The 18,133-nt window shown below is 40.8% G+C and overlaps 1 protein-coding gene across 7 annotated transcripts in view; it reads right to left on the bottom strand.

Annotated features, from left to right (window-relative positions):
* Nucleotides 1-18,133, bottom strand: part of CHD8 (chromodomain helicase DNA binding protein 8) — a 57,012-nt gene that overhangs the window by 22,341 nt on the left and 16,538 nt on the right. For 3 of the 7 annotated variants that reach the window (XM_024761259.1, XM_024761255.1, XM_024761254.1), the window contains exons 2-10: nt 16,015-17,072; nt 14,749-15,120; nt 13,659-14,044; nt 12,583-12,697; nt 6,546-6,728; nt 6,396-6,464; nt 5,982-6,037; nt 5,351-5,468; nt 1,191-1,274 (exon numbers count right to left, since the gene is read on the bottom strand). In XM_024761259.1, the coding sequence (XP_024617027.1) occupies nt 1,191-1,274; nt 5,351-5,468; nt 5,982-6,037; nt 6,396-6,464; nt 6,546-6,728; nt 12,583-12,697; nt 13,659-14,044; nt 14,749-15,120; nt 16,015-16,857 (2,226 nt within the window). In that variant the 5' untranslated portion in view covers nt 16,858-17,072. Of the gene's footprint in view, nt 1-1,190; nt 1,275-5,350; nt 5,469-5,981; nt 6,038-6,395; nt 6,465-6,545; nt 6,729-12,582; nt 12,698-13,658; nt 14,045-14,748; nt 15,121-16,014; nt 17,073-18,133 lie in introns of those variants that run through there. The other 4 variants (XM_024761261.1, XM_024761260.1, XM_024761257.1 and 1 more) reach the window with 3 other exon arrangements.

The following is an 18,133-nucleotide window of genomic DNA, read 5'->3' on the forward strand; positions in this document are numbered from 1 at the left end:
ACTAATAACTGGTCCATTCCACTCTCACCTCCCACAAATGAACAATAAGCAGTAATTCCCACCCCTAACCCCAAAAGCAGAAGATATGTTTTCTGAGGCATTCTTCTTAGGATTTAAAGACACTGAATTGTAACGGGCCTTGGACATCTAAGGTTCCATCTGAGAAATGCTGAAGGCTTATAAAATAAACTGGGAATTTTACAGAGGGAAGACTTTGACTCTTAGGTCCTGTACAGATGATATATGGGAGCAAGTCATTTAGCTTGTGAGTGAGCCCAGCCCACCATCCAGCACTGATGTCTTAACAAGGCTCTGCTACCCACTCTGTAAGCAGTGACTGAAGTGATGACAACTTGATGAAATGTGGCCCTGCAAAGTTAAACCAACAACTATGACTTGAAGCGAGAAGAGTTCTAACAAAAAGGTGGGTCATGGCCTAAGTAAATTTAAATGAGAGCAATGCTGAATTCACTGGTGGCTTAGATCTATACAACTCTTATTTGGAAAATGAAAAAAAGTGATTAATGAAAACATATCACCTAGTGTTTCAGCATATCTAAAATCAGCTACCCAATCTAAGAAAGCTTTAGTGCTGTGGTTCCCAAATCAAACTATGCATGAGAAGCCCTTGGAGAACCAACTTAAAAATACAGATCTCTGGATCCCACCCTAGATGTACTGAATCTGAACCTGTGGGAATAGGACCTCACATCTGTTTAAAGGTACTGACACAAATGCAGTGTATCTGTTTTAGTGACAAATGAAAATGCATTTAACTGATGCTAAGTACAGGAAATAAATAATTCTCAACAACATGAAGAAAGCTATGAGTCTATGCAAGTATTTTTATATTCACAAATTTGGAGATTCGTAAAGTATCCCTTTCTCCATCCCTACCTCTCACCCCCAACTGAAGGTCAAGGGTCTCCCATATAAAATCTGTGAGAAAATGAGGCCAAGGTTAATGAGTCTTTGTAAAACAGCTCCCAGATATTTGAGAATCTTTCGTTTTAGCCTCTCTCTGTTCTCCTTTACCTTCCCAGTATCATTCTAAGTACCTCTCAGAAAAATTCAGAAGTACCTTTTCAGTCCAAGAAATTTTTCAGCCATATGTGAAAAATAAAGGATGGGCAAGCAGACAGGCAGAAATCTTTAAGAGGCCATTCATGTTCCTCCACGCCCCAACTCACCTCCCCATTGTCCTTGTCAATGCTGTGAGACTCATCCAATATCCTATCCACCTCTACATAGTCTGGGTTGAAGGGCTCTTCGTCCTAGAGGAATTATGAAATCAAACAATAAGACCAAAAGATCACTGTTCAGGAAACACACTGCTCCATGCAACCTTTAGCTGATAACCCTACTTCAAAATTTATTAAGAGAAAAGAAGGGAGTTCCCCATTTTCATAATACCACATCCTACACACTTACATGTATTTGCATCTATCCTCTTGCCTGTTACCAGATAAAGTGTCACTACTCCCTAACAGAGGCCATTCTCTCCATATATGCTTTGGATTCCATTCCTTCTTGCCTTCTTAGGAATCTCTCTCTACTGGAGCATGCCCATAACATACAACCATGCTTGACTATTTCTCATCTTTTCTTTAATTAATTATTTATTTTGGCTGCGCTGGGTCTTCAATGCAGTGCGTGGGCTCTTCATTGTGGCACACAGTCTTCTCTAGTTGTGGCGCATGGGCTCTCTAGTTGTGGCACGTGGGCTCTCTAGTTGCGGCACGCAGTGTCTCTAGTTGCGGTGCGTGGGCTCTAGAGAGCATGGGCTTAGTTGCGGTATGTGGGATCTTAGTTCCCCAACCAGGCAACTTCACGTCTTAAAAAGACCTCCCTGACTCTACATCCCCCTCCAACTATTCTTTTGTTCTGCTTCATACCCAAACTTTTCCAAGAGTTTTAAACACACAGTACCTCCATTTCATCACTTCCTTCACTTACTTGTCCACCCATTCCACTCTTCTTTCTACTTCCATCACACAATGGAACTACTCTTGTCGAGGTTATTAATGATCTCCAAATTGCCAAACATAATGGAAACGTTTCTGTACTCACCTTAATTTACCTATACAAAGTATTGAACAATTCATTATTCTCTCCCCAAAGCACTCTCTTCCCTAGGCTTTTCTGAGACACCATATTCTCTTCGGTAGCCTTTATTTTGGTTTCACTTTTTGTTTTGGCCAATTCTCAGTCACCTTCACTGGCTCTTTTTTTCCTAAGTCACTGGTATCCAACTTTGGGTGGTATCCCAAGATAAATAACCCAAGGCTTCAAAGAAAGATCTCAAAGAAACCTTAAGGAAAAATCTCTTTCTTTCTTAAGACACTTTCCCCCTGATTTTTGTGACATATCTTTTTCCTAATCTTTCTCCTACCACTCTGGCAAACAGTCCCTTCTTCACCTGGTCCTCTAAATTTGTGAGAATTGCTTAAGGATTGGCCCTGGGCTTACATCCATTGCCTTATAGAAAGAAATTTTAAAAAGTACAGAACTATTAGAAAGTATAGAACTTTCCCGAAGGTGACTCTATTCATTATTAAGGCTTTAATAATTATGTATATGCTGATACATTCCAAAGTTAAATTGCAGCCTAAAAAATCCAGATTTGTATATCTATCTCCTTGATAGAAATGTGTTACAGAATTTTAAGCTTAACATGGTCTAAACTAAAATCTTGATTTTCCCCAAATCAGTTGCTTCTAAAATCTTCCATTCTTTAATAAATGACTCTACCTCAAGCCATTTGCTCAGACCAGAAACCTATCTATATAAGCCATCACACCAAATCCTGTCAATTCTACTTTAAAGTAAACTCAAATCTATCCATTCTCTCTAACCACTGAAAGCACTCTGCTATAAGCCTTAATTTCTCATCTAGAAAACTTCAACAGCCTCCTTACTGCTCATCCTACTTTCACGCTTACTCTTCTCCAATCCAAAGTCTAGATGAGCTTTTTTTTTTAATAAATTTTATTTATGGCTGTGTTGGGTCTTCGTTGCTGTGCACAGTCTTTCTCTAGTTGTGGCAAGCGGGGGCTACTCTTCGTTGTGGTGCGCGGGCTTCTCACTGCGGTGGCTTCTCTTGTTGCAGAGCGCAGGCTCTAGAGCGCAGGCTCAGTAGTTGTGGTGCACGGGCTCTGTTGCTCTGCAGCATGTGGGATCTTCCCGGACCAGGGCTCGAACCCGTGTCCCCTGTGTTGGCGGGGAGATTCTTAACCACTGCGCCACCAGGGAAACCCTAGATGATCTTTTAAAAATGAAAATTGGGGCTTCCCTGGTGGCTCAGGGGTTGAGAGTCCGCCTGCCGATGCAGGGGACACGGGTTCGTGCCCCAGTCTGGGAAGATCCCACATGCCGCGGGGCGGCTAGGCCCGTGAGCCATGGCCGCTGAGCCTGCGCGTCCGGAGCCTGTGCTCCGCAACGGGAGAGGCCAGAACAGTGAGAGGCCCGCGTACCAGAAAAAAAAAAAAAAAGAAAATTGGATGTGCTTTCACCTGTTTTAAATAGTCCAGTGGTTTCCCCCTTTGCACTTAGAATAAAAACAAAACTAAAAGGTCTATAAGCACCTGCTTGCCTAAATTTCTGATCTCATTTCGGGCCACTCACTCTCTATCGTACATCAATCCCACTGTCCTTTCAGTTCCTCATCCTGTCTCAGGGCTTTCATATATTGCTATTTCCCATGCCAGAGATACTATTTACATGTGTTCATGGTCTTACTAACTCATTCATAATTCAATTCTCAGTGAAGTCTTCACTGATCATCCAAAGTAGGCATTTTTTTATTAGGTCTTCCTGTGCTCTTTCTTTCCTGGCACTTACCACAATTTGAATTATTTTTAAATCTTTCTCACTCCCCATTAGACAGTGAGCTACATGAGAACACAGACCATGTGTGATTTGTTTACCATAGTGACTAGCACATAATAAACAATGAATAAATGAATAATTTATTTGGTTAAATGGCCTACCTATAAAGGCAAAACTGGCATACAAGTCAGTTAGCAGAGCTTGGTTCAAGGGTCACAAATTATATATCTAATACCAATTGGAATGGGATTAGTTTCATCATACATTTCTCAAATTAGGCTTTAAAAGAACATAGACCAAAAAACAAAGAAACCCCCACGATGCAATTATCATTATTTTCATATAAAAAGATATTATAAAACCTACATGGCCCGACTTGCCCTCTCCAAGTGATGTGGAAAGTAACTCATTTATTGGCAAACCTGGTGATACAGTTTTTTCAGATGTATTTGGCCACAGCTGGGGTTTTTTGCTGAAGCTATACATTATTCCTTCTTTCACTCTTTCTTACTAGCTCCTCTTTAGGTTTTTTTTAAAAATAAATTTATTTATTTATTTATTTTTTGGCTGCATTGGGTCTTTGTTGCTGCACGTGGGCTTTCTCTAGTTGTGGCCAACGGGGGCTACTCTTCGTTGCAGTGTGCGGGCTTCTCACTGCAGTGGCTTCTCTTGCTGCAGAGCACAGGTTCTAGGCGCGCAGGCTTCAATAGTTGTGGTGTGCGGGCTCAGTAGTTGTGGCACGCAGGCTCAGCAGTTGTGGCACATGGGCTCTAGAGTGCAAGCTCAGTAGTTGTGGCGCACGGGCTTAGTCGCTCCACAGCGTGTGGGATCTTCCCGGACCAGGGTTCAAACCTGTGTCCCCTGCACTGGCAGGTGGATTCTTAACCACTGTGCCACCAGGGAAGTCCTCCTCTTTAGGTCTTAAGAAGCTTTGAGAAAGAATTCTTCTTCTCAAGGCACTCAGTAATGAAAAATCCCATTTTGGGAAAGGTATATGTATACAAAGCTTTCAAAGCAAAATCGAGAGTTAAAATACAGCTCAAGAGACCCTTACAGATGTTCCAGTACTTAACTAGTAGTAACACTGGGTATGGTGTATTAAAGCTCCTTTATCACTATTTCTAGTTATACTGGATTCGAAATTTGAGAAAATAAATGTTCTCTCTTAATGATATGGTTGCTTCTGTCTACAGATACCATCAACTGCTGAAGACTGACATTAGAGGGACAAGAATGTTGCAAGTGGACCAGAGGTCAGTTTACCATCTGTTTTGAAAATACTTCATGAATATCAAAAAACTCAATTTCCAAGTACCCTATAACTTATAAAAATACCATATTTAGACCTGGTAAAACAAAGCCTGGGACAATTAAGTAAGAAAAGTCCAACGATCAAAATGAACACTTTATACCCATATATACAAAGCAACTATGAGCCTTTTGAAGAATCAGTCAAGGTTGATAACCCCAGTAATTTATGCTTCTATGAAATAAATGATAGGCAATACCTATTCCTAATTACCTCATGGAAGAAGTGTCTCATCTGAGCCATTTTGGTTTTGAAGCGCTTTAGTTTTTGATGGATCCTCTTATCCTTCTCTAGTTGGGAGATGGTAGCCCACTCACAGTGTAGATAGGAGCTAAAGGGGATGGAAATAGCCAGTCACAGTGTGAGAAAGGGGAATTGGTCAGCTAGTGTCTGAGATGTGGGGATTAGCCAGAAGCAGACATAAGACTATGTGCTTCAATGGGGAGACAATCTCTTAGGTCAGTGCTTCTTAAACTTGATTTTGCACACAAACCACCTGGTCTAGGGTAGGCTTGAAAGTTCACATTTCTAACAGGCACCCAACTGATGCTAACTCTGCTGGTCCACGGATCACACTCTGAGCAGCAAGGTCTTAATCTTAGACTAACGTAAAGAGGATTTTACAAGAGATTTTATCAGGAACCATCCTCACCCCACCTTTCTGCAGGTAAATATAAAGAGTCAATTCCTGAGCTTCTCTCTGAATAGACATTTTCCTCACCAAAAACAGGCGAGGAGACTATAAAAAAAGGGACACATTCCCACCCAGGATAGACTACACAGGAGAACTTTTTAGAACCCTGAGGAATTTGGGGTGAAAAGCTTTTTTGCACAGATCACATACTAGTTCTTGTACTTCACAAAGAATTCTTCTGCTTCAGTATATTGTCCAGAAGGAAGCTGAGAAGAAAGAAATTACAGTTACTAAACTTATTTGTCAAAGAGAACTTTTCATTTTAACACACATGGTAGAGCTTCATACCAATGCTCCCAGAATATATTACTGACTAAGGGACTAAAAATCTTAATCTGGTATTTCAATGCTGGAGGCTTGACAGCTGGAGAAAATAAGCCCTTTTCCAGTTTAAACAAATAAGCGAAAGAAGTGGCAATAAGACAGTTCCTACTTTCCACCTAACTTTTCTCCACCATCTCTTGTAACTACACTGTAGCAATATAGCCTGACATCCAAAGGTGCTCATTACATACAGCCTGTAACTGCAGCATTATGGGCTGACATTAAAAATAGAGGCCTCACCTCCTTCTTCACAATACGCATAGAAAGCACTTTGTCTACAATGGCTGCATCTTCTTCACTGGGATTCTCCTGTAGCAAAAGATGCAGTCAGTCAACAGAGATTGTGAGCAGCAAGACAAAGGTCTCAAATTGCTTAAGTTCTCAGCTTACCACAAAGAACTGCATGGAAGGCAAAGTCTCGCCATCTGGTTCCTGCACTGGCTCAGGCAGGATAGGCTCAGTTTTGATTGGACCAGTTACATCTACTTCTTCTTCTTCTTCATCATCTGTGATCTTTATATCCAGATCCTCTGTATATTTTTTCCGTTTAACTTGGCGGTTTGAGCGTCTCTTCTATAGAGGCAAAAATGGTTAAAATAACTGCTTGGGTCTCTCAAGGAGAAAACCTTTAAAACTATTCGCCTATAGTCATATACTTAGATTTGACTCCAAAATCCCTATGAAACATTAAACCAAAAGATGATAAATAGCTTATTTATCAAATTATGTGATGTCAAATCATGTAACTTATTCTATGTACTGAATATATATTAACTTGCTGAATTGTTTTATCAAAGTATCAGATTCCACCTGAAAGTAACCTATTGGCAAGGGGCTCTTAGAAAACTGAAACAGGACTCTCAACCTGCAGAGTGCAATGAACTTCAGAGGAGGAACAACCCTGGAGTGCAAAGGTGCAAGAACATTTTGTTTCTAATTGTTCCTTTGTTTTAGTTCTATAGTTTTTTTGTTTGTTTTAATAAATAGGATCATACTGTATGTATTGTTCTGCTGCTTACTTTTCTGTTAGCATTTCTCTTGGAGATGTTTTCCATATCAATACATTTCAAATCGGCCTTATTCTTTCAAATGGTTGAGTAAAAGATTTTTTAATTAAATAATCTAAGTAATACTTGCAGCTCATGATAAAAAAATTAGGAAGGATGGAGAGACAAAATTATTATTTTTCAATCATGATTATAACCCCTGGAAAGCCCAAAATCAAATGAGTCATTAGAAGCAGAACTACTGAAAATGAGTAAACTTGCTTGGCATAAAATTAATTTTTAAAAATCAATAGCATTCTTATAGAGACTAAGGCAGAAAATACAATAAAAGAAAATATTCTTTTTCTGAGAAAATATTAATTATCTTAAGCATTAAATTTAGTAAGAAATATATAAAATCTATGTGAAGAAAACTTTAAAGCGCTATAGGACATTAAAAGAGTTGAATAAATAGTGAAATATATATACCCTCCCTAATCACATAAATTTGAAAAACAAAATTAACAGAATTTTTTAATTAGATAAGCTGATTCTAAAATTCAAATGGAGAACTAAACATCTAAGAATAACCAGGAAAAATATGAAGAAGTATACCTGGCCTTACCAGATATTAAGGACAATATAAAGCTATACTAATTAACACAACTTGGTACCTCTCCAAGAAGAGATAAACAAGTCAAGGAAATAATGTTCAGATATAGACTAAAATACTTATGTGGATTTAGAACATGATAAAAACAGAACTTCTAATCAGTGAGGAAAAAGTGGATTATTCTATAAAATGGGATTGAAAACAGATGACTAGCCGTCTAGTGGATGTAAGAAACAAATCTACAAAAAGACTGCAAGATTTAAAAGTTAAAAAAAAGACATAAAATTTCTTAAAGAAGATGTGGAAGAATTTTTTTTTATAATCCTGGAGTAGAGAAGGTGTTTCTAATAAATTGATCAATTTGACCTTGTAAAAAGTTTAAGATATCTGAGTAATATCAATATAATCCATCATAAACAAAGTTGAGACAAATAATAAACTAGAGAAAAAATGCCATATGATACATTTCCCAAGCATAAAGAGGTCTTTTGAATCACTAAGAAAAAGATCAACACAATAGAAATATGGGCAAATAACATAAATAGTTCATAGAAAAAAACAGAATGGCTTTTAGTGTAAAATGATGCTCACACTCAGAATAAAACTGTTACAACTGAAAACTAAACTGAGATCCCCCTTTTTTTTTCTCTTGCACCTAACCGAGTGGCAAAAATCAGAAAGTTGGATCAAATATTTGAAACAGGAACGCACACATTGTTGGTGAGAGTACACACTGGCATGAAGAAAATTTCTATAGAAGAAAATTTGACAATACCCTTTGATCCAACAATTCCACTTCAAAGATATTATCCTACAGATAAATTTGCACATATATACAAAACTCTGCAGCATTACTTGTGGTAGTAGAAGACCAGAGAAAACCTAAATGCCTATCAACAGGGGATTGGTTAAACAAATTATGCTATAGTCAAAATATATGAAGTGATAGTGGAACTCTCACTGCTGGTGGAAGTGTAAAATGACACAATCACTTCGGAAGCTGGCAGATTCTTGTAAAGTTAAATGGTTAAATGTTTAACTACCCCACCGTCTATCAACTCCTGGGAATTTAGCTACGAGAAGTGAAAACCTATGTCCACAAAGTATGTGTACTGAGACTGTTCATTGCAGGCTTACTCATAACAGCTCCAAATTGGGAATAAACCAAATGTCTAATAGAATGAATAAACACTGTGCTATATTCATAAATAAAAATGTTTCTCAAGAAAAAAAAAAAAGAATGAACTTCAGATACATCAACAACATGAATAAATCTGAACAACATTATGCTGAAAAAAGTAAGACCCAAGAGTACATACTAAGTGATTCCATTTACATGAAGTTCAAGAACAGGCTAAGTTTAATCTATGGTAATAAAAAGGGGCACAATGGTTGCCTATGTGGAGGTGTGGGGGAGAGGATGGTGAACTGACTGAAAAGAGGGTACAAGGGAACTTTTGGGATGATGGAACACGGGATGTCATTAAATAATCTCTTGGGGCTTCCCTGGTGGCGCAGTGGTTGAGAGTCCACCTGCCGATGCAGGGGACGCGGGTTCGTGCCCCGGTCTGGGAGGATCCCACATGCCGCGGAGCGGCTGGGCCCGTGAGCCATGGCCACTGGGCCTGCGCGTCCGGAGCCTGTGCTCCGCAACGGAAGAGGCCACAACAGTGAGGGGCCCGTGTACCGCAAAAAATAAAAAAATAATCTCTCTACTTTGGTGTATATTTCAAATTTTTCATAATAGAAAACAGAGTGTGAGGAAGAATGGCTAGATCTATCTTTTTGATAAAGAACTACCTTCAAGATATATTGTTGGAGAAAAAAAGCAACAGTACAGAAGAGTAGGTATGGAATATATACAGTAAGTGGTAGTGGAATTAGAGTGCTCATGAAAGTAAAGAATATTTCTGGAAAGATACACAAAAATAGTAACAGAGGTTACCTCTGGAGAAAAGACCTGGGGGACTGTGAGGTCTCCATTGCCAACACTGGTATTACCAATGTTATGGGCTTAATTGTATCCCCTCAAATTCTTATGTTAAAATCCTAACCCCTGGTACCTCAGAATGTGACTGTATTTGAAGACAGGGCCTTTAAAGAGGTGATTAAGTTAGGGTGGGCACTGATTCAACTGGGTTTGTGTCCTTAAAAGAGGAGGGAATTTGGACACACGCAAAGACACCAGGGATATACGCACTGAGGAAAGACCATGTGCGGACACAGTGAGAAGGTAGCCCTCTGCAAGCCAAGGAGAGAGGTCTCAGAGGTAACCAGACCTGCTGACCTCTTGATCTTGGACTTCTAGCCTTTAGAACTGTGAGAAAATAAATTTCTATTGTTTAAGCTACCCAATCTGTGGTATTTTGTATTGGCAACCCTAGCATATTAATACACCACTTTTGAAATTTTTTTAATCTTTGTATTTCTTGTATCACAAAGATTTGCCTTCAGTTTGTGTTTTGTTTATTTAACAAACACCTTATTTAACCCTTTGTTTATTTAACAAACACATATATAACTCTTACTAAGCTCTCTTACCTAAACACTGTTCTATGTGCTTTATAAACATTTACATTTAAGCCTCCTAACAACCCTACTTGGTAGATATTACTATCTGCATTTTAGAGATGAGGAAATTGAGACACCAAGAGGTTAAGTAAACTTGCCTGAAGTGACAATGTTAGTGAACAGTAGCGTTAGGATGAGAACCCAAGAAATCTTGCTCCAGTCTGTGGTCTTAACCACTATGCTGTTTAGAGAATTTTGTTGTTGCTGCACATGCATAATTTTTTTTAAAAATATATTTATTAATTTTTGGCTGCATTGGGTCTTCGTTGCTGCGCACGGGCTTTCTCTAGTGGCGGCGAGCAGGGACTACTCTTTGGGCTTCTCATTGTGGTGGCTTCTCTTGTTGCAGAGCACAGGCTCTAGGCACGCAGGCTTCAGTAGTTGTGGCACTCAGGCTCAGTAGTTGTGGCTCACGGGCTCTAGAGCGCAAGCTCAGCAGTTGTGGCACAGGCTTAGTTGCTCTACCGCATGTGGGATCTTCCCAGACCAAGGATCGAACCCATGTCCCCTGCATTGGCAGGCGGATTCTCAACCACTGCACCACCAGGGAAGTCCCATGCATAATTTTTATACAGTTAAATGTATCGATCTTTCCCTTTATGACTTGGGAATTTTAATACTCTCCTTAGAAAGATCTACCTGATTTTACAATTATTTAAAAAAAAACTTATCCATGTTTTATAAAGGTTCATGATTTCAATTTTTGCATTTAGACCCTTGATTAAACTAGAAATTGTTTTTGTTAAAGAGTAATGCAAGGGGGCTTCCCTGGTGGCGCAGTGGTTGGGGGTCCGCCTGTCGATGCAGGGGACACGGGTTCGTGCCCCGGTCCGGGAGGATCCCACATGCCGCGGAGCGGCTGCGCCCGTGAGCCGTGGCCGCTGAGCCTGCGCGTCCGGAGCCTGTCCTCCGCGACGGGAGAGGTCACGGCAGTGGGAGGCCAGCGTACCGCAAAAAAAAAAAAAAGAGTAATGCAAGAAATCCAATTTTATTTATTTCTTCCTAAATGTGTAGCCAGTTGTCCTAACTTAATTTATTAAATAATCTTTCTTTCCATTGATTTTATTTTTTTATTTTTTATTTATTTTTTTTGGCTGCACCACACGGCTTGCAGATCTTAGTTCCCAGACCAGGGATTGAACCTGGGCCCTCGAAAGTGACAGTGCAGAGTCCTAACCACTGGACCACCAGGGAATTCCCTTCACTGATAAATGGCCTTTTAACTCATATACTAACTTCTCATAACAACTATTTGAATCCTCTTCTAGACTCTATTATCTTTTACTAATCTCTTATTTCTTCTCTAATTTTAAACTCTTAGTAATTATTATTTCATAATATACTCTAATGTCTGTTAAATCTAGCTTTTGCCTCATTCTCCTTTTCAAAAATGTCTTGGCTATCCTCACATGTAAACATACCCCAGAAGAACCGAAGTCTCAGTTTATCAAGGTACTGAATGCATATTAAGGAAGAGGGGATATAAAAAAATAAAAATAAAATTCAAATCAAAAGAAAAAAAGGAAGAGGGGAGACATTTATAAAGTACTGATAGCTAGTGAGGCACCTGAGGTTTGTTTAGTCCAAACCTCCATTTTTCAAATAAAGAATTTACACATAGCTAAGTAACCTGGCCAGGCCCATTAGAGCTACTTAGAAGTACCACGGGTCTCCTGAATCATTAACAACACATTCTTTCCATGGTTGGAAACTAGAGCCAAAGATGGTACCATAAGGCAACAGAGATGGAGGACTAAAGTTCTTCTGGTCCAGCTTCTTTTATTCTCTTCCCAATGTTTCTCATCTTCAAAAGGTAGCAAAAACATTGTACCTTAAACACCCCAGTTCTCAGCGCCAAAACCCTGAAGTTTTGGCAAGAATTGAAAACCCTGAAGTTTTGAAAGAAGTAAGGCAAAAGGGCGATAGCTGGACAGTTCTAAGAGAAACCAAAGTATTGCCATACCCAAAACAACAATCTTGCAGCATAATTTCATATTTGCTTAGTCTTTGAAACACTGGAATTTGAGAAAATGAATATTGCTTTTTTATAGTAATATGCTTTTTGCCTAAAAAAAATTCAAATTTAAAAGACATGACCATGACCAGATCTTGCCTCTTCTACTTTTTAGGACTACCTCTGGTTTAGAAAAACTGGTGAAATGTGCATAGGCTTATCGTCTCTCAGTATCTATTCTTGGTCTGTCTGTCAGAAGTAAAACATGATTTTTCTCAGTAAGCTCTTCAGGGCTCCTTTTACCTGAATGCTGCTTTCTTCATCTTCCCGGGGTGATTGTGCAGGCATGACTTCCACATCTGAATTATCAGATGAGGTATTTCGCTTTCTCTTCTTACCCACCACAGGAGTGATGGTGCTAAAACGGAAAAACCAAATTCAGTTACAGTGAAGGCAAGGAAAATTTAGGAGTAAGAAAATATAATTAATCTAAACCATCACGTACAAAGTCTCCAGGCATAAGTGTCTAGATCTTCAGTCTGTGGGACACACAGCTATTGAGCAGCGTGTTTGAAAAAAGAAGACATTAGGTTTTCTAAAATACCAGCTGACCTTTACACCAGATCTGACAAATCTCTGTTACCACTGTATTCACAAATACCTGAAGACACAGCAGAATGAATTCTTGACTAAGAATTACAAGGCCTTGTTTTAGTTCCAGTTCTGTCACTAGCTGGGCATTAGTTTCGTAAGTAGCAAACACTGATGATAACATCTGGCCTGACAGCTGTTGAGGATCAAGTAAGATACCAGATATGAAACTTGCTTTTTAAAGCTGAAAAATCCTGTACAGATATGAAGCATTATTATAATTACACCACAAAGCCTGAAGAATCTCAGGGAGTGGAAACTAGAGAGAAAGGAGTGAAGCTACAAGACACAGAAGGAATTCTTGTCAATTGTGACAAGAATTATGTGGCAAGCCATGGTTCTGTCAAGACTGCTTAAGGCTGACAGTGGCTGCTGAAATCTTCCCCAGTTCACAGATGAAATGTAAGAACAGGGCAGCTATGTCTACAGCAGCTCTCTTTTACTGGTGTGGGTGGTAGGAGGCCAGTGAGAAGTCTTCCACACAATGGTGATACAAAATCGGGAAGAATATAGAAAAACACAGGCACAGCTTTTAAATGTAACCCCTAACACAAGACTGGCTATCTTTCCCGTGCCTTGGTGTTCACTTGGGACAGAGAAAAGAAAGGCCTTATTATCTTCTAATGATAGATCACCTTGAGCTTTGTAGCTGCTGAATACAACACGAATTTTAAAATGTATGCACTACCCTCAAATGTCCCGTCAAAAGAGCAAAGGGTGGTACTTACTTTAGCTTACTCTTGCCCTTGGTTTTGGAGGTACCAGATGTTTTGCTCTTCTTTGGCTTTTCTTCCTTGAGCCTCTCCCCACTGCTCTTCTTCCTGCGTTTCTTTTCACCTTCCTCCTCAGGCCGAACGCTAGGCAACTCATCTTCATTCAGGACTCGAGGTATGTTCTGTTCGCCCCGGGCACGGGCCCTAGCAATGGCCTCCGCTACAATCCGATTTGCTTTCTCTTGCTTCTTCTGGTGCTCCAGCCTACGGTTTTCCTCGATTCCCGTCTTGCCCCCCATATGAGGAGCAGAGCTTGCTGGTGAGGACAGCGCTGCCACTTCACTGGCACTTAGAACTTTAACTACGGAGAGCCCAGAAGAGGCCCCTTGGGAAGAGCCGGCCTACAGAAATAAAGACACTAAAATTTCAACATGCTTGTAGCTGAAAAACCTGAATAAAACAACTCTGAAGCAGGTAGGCTAGAAACGTCAGTTCTCTAATTCCTCAAGAACCAGACTCAGACCAAGTCTTACTGAACCTAGAGACACATTCCCAAAAAAAAAAGTGTTTTTTGGTGGGATGCAGATGAGAAAAGGCAAGAACTGTGCCAAATTAACCTTCAATATACTTAAGCCATGCTCCTAATGTCAATACTCATCTCCATAATTCCAGAAAATTTTCAAACAATACAACCAACACTGGTCTCTAGGCTAAAGGTAAAAAAATTCAAACTCTACTCTTGGCCTACCTTCATCTCCCTGGGGGTGAGAGGAAGGACAATCACTTGGCCTCTTTAAGGCTATTTCTTTATGTTTCAAATGAGAGGATATTTCCAGTCATTTTCATTTCACAAGAACATTAAGAAAAGATTGTAAATGAAACGGTTCAAAGACAAATCATCTCTGATCCCAAACCCAATAATAACCCTCAAATCTTTTCATGATGTAATTACAACAAGGTTTCCACGGGTGAAGGAACTAAAAGTCTACATGTCACTTCAGAGGTATGAACCTAGACTGGCCCCACGTTCAACAGTGAGTGACTGCCAAGGGGAACAGCCAGGGACTAAGGGATGTGCTTCCCTTCTTTACTATGGAAGTCTCACCTGGGGCTGCAGCACCACCTTGAGCGGTACTGAAAGTCTCTGTCCCGGGCCCTGCCCTGGTCCCATTATCTGAGCCTGCTGCACAGAGGAAAGAGCCACTGGCTGGGCTGAGGATGGCTGCTGGGGCTGTGGCTGCGACGACGGAGGCTGCGGTACAATCTGGATCTTCTGCTGTGGCGGCTGCACCTGCAGCTGGATAGTCACTACTTTGGCCGGCTGCCCCTGGGCATTCTTGGCTTGCGTCAGGGCTGCCAGCTGGTTGCCCTGTAACACTATCTTGCCTGGCAGACTCCCCAGCACGACGTGCCGGTGTCCTTGGGGACCTCCAGACTGTGGCTGCTGGAGGACCAGCGTGATGCGTTTCGATTCACCCTAGAGTGAAGAAAGGAAATTGCAAGAGAAGTAGAACATTAAAGAATGGCAGACCCCTTAATGTTTACACAAGTTTTCCTCATCCTAGAGTTACAACAGCTGAGGGTCAGAAAGCACAGTATAATTCCTTCTGTTCATCCTCCTGTCTTTCCTGATAAGATCTTTTCTATATAACCTCTGCCCAGCGGGTATCAAGCCTGTTCTTGAAAAACTGTTGGGAGGCTCGCTCTATTTCTATGGCAGTCATTCCATTTTCTGGAAATCTATTAGAACAAAAGTCTATACTGAACCGAAATCCACCTCCTTATAGCTTCTCTCCACCAATGCTACTTATCTCAATACTGTCTTCCCCTCCCCCCAAACTCTTCTGGCCCTTGATTCAGAGACTAGAGCCTCTATTTTCTTATACTAGAAACTAGCCTTTTCACTGGGCAAAGTCAGAGGAGGACAATCTTAGTAATAAGAACAGGGGAGAGATACACATAGCTTCCGTAAGTCTTGCAAAAAATAAATGTAGTTTTCCAAAAATGATTCTTGTTCCCATTGCATCCTATATTACTCATATAACTTTATATCATACGTTATTATGAGTTCTTGTTTAAGGTCTGTTTTTCCTGGCAGACTGTGAGCTCTGTAAGGACAGGGACTGTGTCTATCTTGTTCAGCACCAGCTAGGCACAGTGTGAATATGTAGTAAGAGCTCAAAAAAATACATTAACACTAACTGCTTCCACCTAGTAAGTGATAAATACAATGCTGTCAATACTAACTGATAAAAAGTAAAGATGGAATTTAAACAGGATTTCCTAGAGACAGCTCTCCTGTGCTTGCTCTCACACAGTTGCTGGGCCCTCTACTAAACCAAAATTCACCTCCCCCTTTCACTCAAGTCACCTGGGTAGGTGTAGAGGTCAGTGTAACTGCAGGCTTCAGTGGGGGCCCTGTGGCCCCAGGGTTTCCAGCAGGAGCTGAACCCTTAACTGGCTGTAGGACCAGCTGCTTTACTGGTCGGCTGGGCTGGACAATGCGCTGAACAGTAGCCTGGTTCCCAGGGACCTTGGCGGCCAACACTGTATTACCAGAGACAATGGAAACACCAGGTCGAAGGGGAGTGCCGGTTAGCACTTTGGTAAAAGTGACTTTTCCACCATTGGCTGTGCCAGCCACGAGGGGCTGAGCTGTGCTGGTGATACCTTGGGCCTGAATTTGTGCCACATGGGCACCAGTGACTGAGGAGCTGGGTGGGGCCTTAAGGATAACAATCTTAGGGGCTGACTGAGGTGGCTGCCCTCCAGCACTACTGGAGGGAACAGCTGTGGCAGAGACACCCATGAAAGGATTCCCTTGGCTCAGGATCTCCTGGCTCTTGGAGACCTGCAAAAGTCCTGACGTTGGCGTCGGTGTCTGTAAGACAGGTGGGGCTGGCTGCTCTTGGCTGACGGGCTGAGTGGTATAATCATGCAAGGTTAAAGATTCTGGAGCTGGAGCTGTCGATTCTTTGGGAAGTTCTGTGGGGGCTGTTTCCTCTGGTGGGGGGACCAAGTCACTTGCTGATGAATTCCCCACATCACCACCTCCACCATCCTGGTTCATCTGATCCAAGGAGTCCAGAGAGCTTGGCAGTCCAAGGGCTTCCTCAATAGGGTCTTGTGTAACCTGATTGAAGCTGTCATCAGTAAGAGAGTCCAGGCCAAATAAATTTGGGTCATCAAACAGATCCATGATGGGGTCTGCCATCTTGGGAAAGCAATGGGGGTTACTTCCCCAAGGTTTAGGGAGGGAAGGGGAGGGGGGGTAATGGCTCTCCCCTCCCCTCCCCTATTAAGAAAAAAATGTACACAATGGAAGAGGACTACTCTTCAGGTAAAGAGGCAAGAAACAAGTGCATGTCAGATCGTCCTGACCTTCATGGAGCAAGATGGCTAGGTCTTCAGAGGAAGATGGTGGAACTCCTGTTGTAGGAAGACAAATGACAAATAAGCAAAGTAGGTGACCTCAGGGAAAATTTCTAGCCTTAATATCAAATAGCATCAAAATAATAAGAGAAGAGGGAAATGTGAGGTAATCTGAGGACAGAGACACAGCGGAAAGAACATCCACATTTCTGCTTTAAAACTAAAACTAAAAAAGAAAAAAAGAAACAATCCAACACCCTTTTGGGGCTCTTACACACTTTGAAGCTTCTGTCTGTCAAGATCATTCAGCTATCTCTGTCCATTTCTTTTAATAATTATCATTCTTAGGCAGAGATCAGGAAATTTAACATTCATTCACCTTCTATTTCAGGTTCGTAAGTTGACAGAACTTAACAATATACCAGCAATACTTCAGTGAATATAGCTAAAGCCTTCTGGATATACTGTATTTTGTAAGTTTCCCTTGTATTTTAGATACTTTTACTTACTACTGGCAAAAATAACCACCTTTAACCAAGCTTATAGTATAATCTTACCCAGGAAGTTTCACAAACTTCATTCTACCTAACCTATCAATGAATCGATACATAGTGTTTCTGTTATGACGTCCCCTCCCCACTTTCTCATATTTAAGATCAAAAACTTCCTTTGCAAGAGATTCAAGGAATTCTACAATTTCATTCTAGTTTATATTCCCAACTTTCAGTCTCAACACTTCCTATGCTCTCATCACTTCCCATATATACCCTACATTCCAGTCCAACTAGAAAATACAGTTCCCTTAATGACATTCCTATCTGCATGACTTTGCCTATTATGCTGTAGTTTCTTCCTGGAACATCCCCACCACGCTCCTCCCAAACTTCTCTTCCAGCTAAAATTTCTGACACCCTCAAAGGTCTTCTACTCCACAAGGTGAGCCCTGAACCTCCAAAAGGTGAGCAATTTTTGATGACTTGGTCCGTTCACCTTCTTTAAATATCCACAGTGTTGTCTGCACCTTATTTAAAGCACTTATATTTAACATTTTATTAAAATGGTAAGTTTCTTGTCCATTTCCTCTGAAGGCCCAAAAGGTTCTTTTGTGCAAATTATAA

This window comes from Neophocaena asiaeorientalis, unplaced genomic scaffold (assembly GCF_003031525.2).
Source record: "Neophocaena asiaeorientalis asiaeorientalis breed wild unplaced genomic scaffold, Neophocaena_asiaeorientalis_V1.1 scaffold95, whole genome shotgun sequence".
In the NCBI taxonomy this organism is placed as follows: Eukaryota; Metazoa; Chordata; class Mammalia; order Artiodactyla; family Phocoenidae; genus Neophocaena; species Neophocaena asiaeorientalis.